The 8,062-nt window shown below is 41.4% G+C and overlaps 1 protein-coding gene across 1 annotated transcript in view; it reads right to left on the reverse strand.

Annotated features, from left to right (window-relative positions):
* slit3 (slit homolog 3 (Drosophila)) overlaps positions 1-7,149 on the reverse strand; it is a 244,885-nt gene extending 237,736 nt beyond the window's left edge. Inside the window, exon 1 of the mRNA XM_053323379.1 lies at positions 6,959-7,149. Within this exon, the coding sequence (XP_053179354.1) occupies positions 6,959-7,149 (191 nt within the window). The remainder of the gene's footprint in view (positions 1-6,958) is intronic.
* Positions 7,150-8,062: the final 913 nt, after the last annotated feature.

Consider the following 8,062-nt stretch of genomic DNA (forward strand, 5'->3'; position numbering starts at 1 on the left):
AGTTTAAGATGAATAAGAGACTGAGAGAGAAAGTGAGTGATAGAGACAGATCATGAGAGAGACAGAAAGATAGAGAAACACACACACACACTCAGTACAGTGACCAGTTTCTCCATAGCCTTTCAACCAAAGTTTAACAGTCTATCACTTTGAGCTTAGCTGAATATTGGCCCAAAACAGCAAAATGATGCTTTTACTTACACTCTCACGTTGTCCCCACATACATGCGGTGCCAAATGCACCTAATAACCACAAATACCAACACACACACACATATACAGAGGAGGTGGATATACAGAAACGCACACTGAGAAAAGAAAGTCCCTGCAGAAGGGATATAATGTGTTGCTTTGGTGACAGTGGCCTAACAAAACAGTGGCATAGCTTGTTAACATCAAACGACTCCAAGCACACTGCACCACACTCACTCACACACACACACACACACACACACGCACGCAAACCCAGACTGCCGCTGTAGTACGACCAAGTCTGAGGACTTCAGTTTCAGTCGAGAGTCACAGAAGGTCATTCGTGACTCGAGGTAGTTTCTATGTGACACAGTCTCTCGCTCTCTCATTATATGTCAAAGTTTCCATCTACAACCAATTGCATGTTTAATCCAGTGAAAGCATGAGAGAGTACCGCCTGCGTGTATGTAACTCACTCACTCACTGTGCTTAAATGTGAGTGTGCACTGTATTTGTGTGGCTCCATGTGTGAATTCTACAATGTGTCTCCATACATACAGCCTATAGGCATTTTCATATTGAATATGAATCTTCTATGCTCTTCTAGTATCTTCGTGAGGACCAATTTTTGAGAGTGATTTTTGGCTCAACTTCACTTGTGCAAAAGGGATGTTTCATATAACCTGGATCTACTTTTGTAGTTTTGGAAATCATTCCTATTTGTAATATTAAGAATGTCTGCACCATGTTAAATAATATGATCTTGGCACGTTGGGACTCCTCTAAAAAGAGAAGTCAGACAACCATAAAGGTTTTAAACCAACTCCCAGAATAGAATAAAGAAGACAAGCAGTGAAGTACAAATAGAGCTGAAGTAACTGGTTGATTAATTGGTTAGTTGATTCAAGCATAAAATACCAAACAGCTAGATTCAGCTTTCCTGTCTTATGTAGTTAATTGATGACTGAGGGTTTGGACTGTTAATCAGAAAGAGTGAGCTATTTCAATCTACTACCTCGTGCTTTAGGAAATTGTCACAGGCATTGTCACAAAATTCTGATATTTTATAAACCAAACAATCAAAATAATCTGTAGATAAATCAGTCATGAAAACAATGGCTAGTTACCCTAACTGTTCCATCAAAGTTTAGAGTCTTCAGAGTCCAACTTTGACCAATCATGCTTTCAGTGCTCTGAAATGCAGACAGTGTCCCTGTTTCATGCTTGTTTAAAATAATATAATTACAACAATGTTATCATAACTTGACAGTTAGGTCCAAAATGCAAAAATAGGACCCAATTTGGTATAAACTAAAATTTTCCACGAGTTAAGTTTAGAATTAGATTGGGTTGGGTTGAGGTTTGGCATAGTTGTGATAGTCAATGTTAGGGACACCATTAGGAATACATTATGTCAAAGAGGGTCTTCACAAGTGCAGTACAACTATGTGCATGACCAAGCATAGTTTCAAGTGCGCATTTGTAGATCTGCACACGTGTGTCTGATTTTCCATACGTATGCCAGTGGGTGTGTGTACCTCCTTCCCTGTTTGTGTGTACATGTGCATACTGCCATTTCCCAGAAGGGCAGTGCCCACTGTCAGTGCCAGCTGGCTGCCTCTTTGGCAGAGTGAGACTCATTATATAGAAAGGTCAACTGCCCACATTTTGGAGAAATTTGGGGAAGAGAATATCACCCACTGACCTAGAACTGGAGCCTAAATATTGGTTACCCTCACTTGTGCCATTTGGCATACCAAAACTGAATCAAACATAGTTGGAAGGGCACAAAATGGTTACCACGAGATGGCCACATATGATAGGCGTGACATTAAGAGGCTGCTTGAGAACAGCAAGCTCATTGTGGTTTTTACTTCTTAGTTTAGACCTGTCTGTAATAGCAGTAACACTCAGCTGCATGACCATCGTACCCACGTAACAGTAAAAAACACTCTTCACTGAATGATGGTTTTTATTCAACAGTTACCAAGTCAGCATGTCTGCTGACTGAGGCTTTCCCAAAGTAGTATTTCTGTATACATATACAGAAATACTGCACCAAAATACATCACTAATGAGCTCCCTGCTTTCCACACATGCTGGAAAAGTACCAATGGTTTACTGAAATTAATGGGAATTATCAAAGGAGTTGGAATGTATCTTTGACTTATCAGACAGCTTGGTGGTGGCTACCAGTTGTACACAACACAATATTGTTGGTTCTGACTTCAGGCAACTAAAAGGACAAGGTCCAAAACACAAGTGAAAATCACAGTAATTCACAGATTCCAGATTGTTCTTGACCCAATCAAATTATTGTACATTTAGAGACCGAGATCTATGTCAACATAAATTAGTTGTCCTACATGCAGAGATTGGCAGCAAAATATTTAAAGATCACTCTCTTACACATATGCACGCACGCACACACGCACACACACACACACACACACATACACACACACAGATTCCAGTCCAACCGTGGAATGCTGAGGGTGTGGTGGTTACATCGTCCACTGACCAATCAACACCAAGTTTTGATAAGAGCCAGAAGCAAAGGCTGGAACGTGTGTGCGTGTGCATCCACACACATATAAACACGGCGGTAAGATCCTACTGTTGTGCGCACCGTGGTAGGTTGGCAAGCAGAGGGGAAATGGGAGCTGTGAAAAAATCTACTGGAGAGATGCTGCTGGCAAACTGAAGGTGTGTGTGAGTGTGTGTGTTTATGTGTGTGTATATGTGTGTCTGTGTGTGTGTGTTGGAGAGGGAGGGCAAAGAGAGAGTGTTGGAGAGAGGTAGGGAGGAGGCAAGGGAGAGGGAGAGAGGGCAAAAAAGAATGAGGGTGAGAAAATGAACTAAAAGGTAATAGAGGGAAAAAAGGGAAAGTAGAGGGATGGAGAGAAAGAGTGCGAGATGTAGGAAAGAGAAACAAAGTTAGGTAAGAGATGAAGAGTTCGGAAGGGAAATAAATAGAAAGACAGAGAGAAAGTGCCAGGCAAGGCTAGAGAAAGCAGAGAAGGTGTTGCTTGTAAAAAACCTGCCAAAACTTCCTCAAAGTGCCGTTAGGGAGGGAACAGAAAAATAGGCAGTTAAAATCAGAATTAGTTTGTGTAAAGTTGGCTCAGGAAACTTCCAGCAGTGAACTCATTCAACTACACACACACACACACACCGGCTCACATACAGTGCATATATGTAAAGATGTGATCATATATAGTACATACATCTCCATGGAGCAAGGAACACACATTTGTAGATATGTAATCTCACACAAACACTCACATTCTGTAACACAAACATTTCTTGATGGCAGCTCAACCAACTGAAGACCCCCTCTAGAGTTTACAGCGTTGAATTCCCCTTCATTTCACAGCAGTAGGGCTAAAAGTTTGCAATTTGCAGCTCTAAAAATGAGCACTCCAGGGTGTGCGTGTGTGTGTGTGTGTGCGCGTGCATGTATGTGTGTGTGTGTGTGTGTGTCCCTGTAGGGCAGGTGTGATTGGACCCGGGAGAAAAAAGCCATCCCTGCTTTCCAATTCATTTTACTCAGCCTTGTTAAGCCTGTTAAGCCTCCTCCCCAAACCCTCCACTCAAATTAGATGCAAATGAGGTCTCAAGTGGCTTCCCAAGGAGGACATTATGGAATTGACTGGCCTGAGGTAATCTGCAAGACTGCCCTACAAGTGCATGTGTGTGCACGATGTGTGAACAGTTGAGGCCACCACTGTTTTTCTCTTGTTAACCTTTCCAAATGCTCTGTTTACAATAGTGAAGAAAACGTTTCAACATTATAAAATGATTCAATGTGATATACTGTATTAAATAAAGAGAGTGAGTAGGGACTAACTCCCCTGGTCCTCTACGTACTTAATCAGTGCTACATTTCACTTTATCCACCAGTGATTTCATCATAAAGACTTATACTTTTTTATGGTACCAGATTTTCCTCAACCTGTATCACGCACTTCCACTTACAACAGGGATTTTCTACATTAGTTTTCAAGAACCTCCTCAGTGCATATTGAAACAGTGATAAAAAGGACAGTGGTGTAGTTGCCAAAAAAGATTTTCCACTCAAGATAAGTGAAGGTCGAAGCCCCTTACTCAAAGGACGCACATCTTGTGGTCTTGTTGCATTGCATTTTGGTGTTGTGTGGTGGAGACAACTGTATCTGTTTCTCTCTGTGGGTTTGTCCTTTTGATGGTTTGGACACTAGTGCAAAATATTGACTTTAGAAGCAAACGTATGCTCTTCTAGTTTGCAGAGAACTAAATCTAACTAAAATGGGGGCAAACATGCAAAGAGTATCACAGCAATTAATGTAAGATGGATTTATATTTACATGTATATAACTACAAACACATCAGTTCCTTGTATTTCATTTACAATCAACATAAGTAAACAGAGCTGCCTGTGACAAACAGCTCTAACCAGGTCAGAAACTGTGTTCAACAGTGTTTGGAGCATAATGATATATAACATACAGTGTGATCATGGTTTATTATGGTGCAATAGTGATTTTACAACTGAAAATGCGGCTTATTTGAAAAAGCTGATGCTCTCATAGAGTCATTGATGATACAACATTTCTAACAAATTATGATCATCTTTGAGGGTCACCATAAAACACTTTCACACACCTAATAACTTTTGATGTGGTAAATGTCTATGAGAAGGTTGGATATTCTACTACATGTATGACCTAAATTAGCTTGTTCACAACTAATAATTCAACACATTTTGTACATAGTGTGTAAAATTTGTTGTCCACATGGAATTTATCCCAGTTGTCAAACCCAATTCCCTGCTCTGGGCAATAATGCTCATGTCTCTTTGCTAAAAGTTTCCCATCTGCTGTAACCTTAACTGTAACTGGAATCTCATCCATTTTAATGTTTCCCATCTCAGACTCCCTAAAATATATCTGCAGCGAGAAAGAGAGATGAGGACAGGCGGAGAGGGAAAGAAAGAGGGAGGAAAAGAGCAAGTCTTGGCCAAACTCACAGCTGAAACACTGACCTGGATAAATCAGGGAAACATAAACACATAGTTTCTGCAGTGAAGGCAGTGGGAGGGGGCGCTGCTACCCCAAATATTCCACCCGGGGGACCCCACTGAGAGGCAGGGGACCCCCTTATCCCACCTCCCCATCACAGCTCGCTCTAATTATTTATTTTCCTAGGGTATAAATGTCTTCGGGGGATTGCTGTGTAAAAGCCAACAGGTCCTGGGAGGTCACAGGAGCCCTCTGGGATGGAAGAGGTATGGAGTTCGTTGTTCACACTCACACATACGCACGCAAGAAACACAATCACACATGTCAGCACAAACATGCAGGCACAAAAATAAAAAGATGTAAAAACACACTGTATCCAAAAGCATACAAATCATATGTTCATATCCACCAGCACCCAACAAACACACACACACACACATACCCCCCACATCCCGCTGCAGCCTACTGATTGTGTTTGTTGTCTCAGGGTTGGGTCTGTTGTTGATCCCCTGCGGGGCTTTTGGCTGCTCCGTTATCATGCATAATCACTTCCATACCTTAACAGCATAGGTGTGTGTTTGTGAGTGCATGTGTGTGGCTGCGGGGGTGTATACGTGTCAAGATCAGGCTGGAGGTGGCAGCAGCGGCTGTCAGGGGTCTGTCTCTGCCTTTAGGGATGAATATCATTTCTGCACTAACTGTCACCAGGTTGCAAAACCTCTGGAACTAATTCTTTAGGAGTAAAATCTTTGTTTATCACTTCTAAGCCAATCACTAGGGATCTGGTCCAACTTCGAAAAGCTGTGAAAACTGCAAAACTTTGGAAACTCTTACTGAGGGCACAGAGGAATATAAAAAGATTTAAAGACCTCACTGCTTCTTCTCACCTTTCATTTGACCTGTTTAAAAAAACCTTAAATAGCTAGTCTCTAAAAGCTGCTTCAGGACTATTTTCAACTTTTTTTCCATTCATTGGAGTCACTAGTGCATTTTAGGGCAGTTTTATGTCCACCATCTATTCAGTTTATCTCAGTGTAATCAAAGTGGATGCTTGCAGCCAGGAGGTATGCTTAACTTTTCCCATGGAACTACCTCTTGTTCTACATATTATACTGTAGGTGATAAGTATTTTTATTTCCACTCTGTCAGGCTTAACTGTCTGTAAAAGTCTGAACAACAAGATTCACTTTATACATCTTAGAAAAGTTCAGCCACGTTTCTTTTTAAGTCAAGTTAATGCAACAAATTGACCAAACTTACTCAGAATTATGAACTAATAAGCCTGACTTAACTAATAGGACAAAGTATCTACACGCAAATTAACCCATTAATGAATGTTTCTGTCAGAATGAAATTGTTTGGCTGGTATTGATTGACTCCAGTTCAGGGTGAAAAAGCAATTCACCCCTCAAGCACATGGATGCAGCGATATAACTCATTCACAACCAAAAGGTTCATATTACTATTAAAGATAATTAGTTTTCATTCAGACTTAGAGTAGTTAAAGCCTATATAAGGTTTTGAGCGTTTTTAAGCTTTCTCCATCATCACTGAAACTATAGGTAACCTTGACAAAACAGCCTACCCACATGTTGAATTTCCCAAATGCCACAAAATTCATATTAAAAGAACATTAAAGTCATGTCACGGTAAACAAAAAGCGCATCATAAGGTCACATGTCTCTATGGTGATATTTAGGCTATATAATGACTCAACAATTTTTAAAAAAAAGTGCTTAAACTGTGATAAAATCACACTTAGCCTACAGGCGCTCGGCATTCCTCGGTATTCCTTTGGGCACCGTCTTCAAACCCAGACCCTGGCAGTCCACATGCGACCCGGAGCAGCTGCACTTGTGTGGGCATCCATCCACCGACACAGCGCACGCAATCAACGCGAAAATCAGAGCCCAAATCCGGCAGTGCGCAGCCCGCTTCTTCTGCCCGGTCGGAGGCATGATATCCACTGAAATTACTTCCAAACTGAAATTAATTGAAAATCCGTGGGGGGTAATAACACGTTGTCGAAGGATCCAGAAAAAGTCAGATAGACTGTTTGACTGTGAGATTTAGGTGAATAGGTGATAAGAAATTAAACGAGGAGCCGAAATCAAAATAAGTTCGCAGTTGTAGAAGTTCTCCAAAGTTTCTCTCAAGAGGCTCGACCAGTCAGAATCTCCTTAAAACGCTCATTTGCCATTGAAGAAACGGAAGAACATGGATAAAGTGGGGATTTGAATGTGACACTTAGGGAGAAAAAGTTCTTCTCACCAGAAAAAGAAAAAAAAAGAGTAACCGTGCGTCACTCAGCTCAATGCGTAAAAGTCTCCCCAAATGCCCCCCATTCACAAACTCTCCCAGAAGTTATCAGCCTGACTCTTCAACTTTCCAAGGTGAAAATGTTCAGCTGGGGTGTAACCTCTTTCCAGGGAACATCCCTCTCCGCTGCAAGGGGATTAAAAGTGAGAGTTGCAGAGGAGTTGTAATCAGAAAAAAAGTTAAGAGGGCAGACGCGCAACACAGACTGGTACGCCTGGAGGTTGTGCGAGTGAGAGAGTCAAACAGATTTGTACTTTAGTTTCCCCCAAAATCCTCTCTCTAGCCTTCTCCCTCCCTCTCTCCCTCTCTCTCTCTCTCTCTCTCCCTCTCTCTCTGTGTTGATGTCACCAGAAAAGAGAGTGAGGGGCTCCGCAAACTTTCACACGTCCCATATCTTTTTTAGAGAAAAAATACTTTCCCACAGAGGAATAAAACTCCAAACTCTGACTCCATGGCAGCTTTTAGATGATTTCCCAGCAACTCTTCCTCTTTTATCATGGCTCATATATCATCCCAATGATTTCCTTTGTGATCACATATTGGTTTTGAGCC

Source organism: Scomber japonicus, chromosome 8, assembly GCF_027409825.1.
Source record: "Scomber japonicus isolate fScoJap1 chromosome 8, fScoJap1.pri, whole genome shotgun sequence".
NCBI classification, from domain to species: Eukaryota; Metazoa; Chordata; class Actinopteri; order Scombriformes; family Scombridae; genus Scomber; species Scomber japonicus.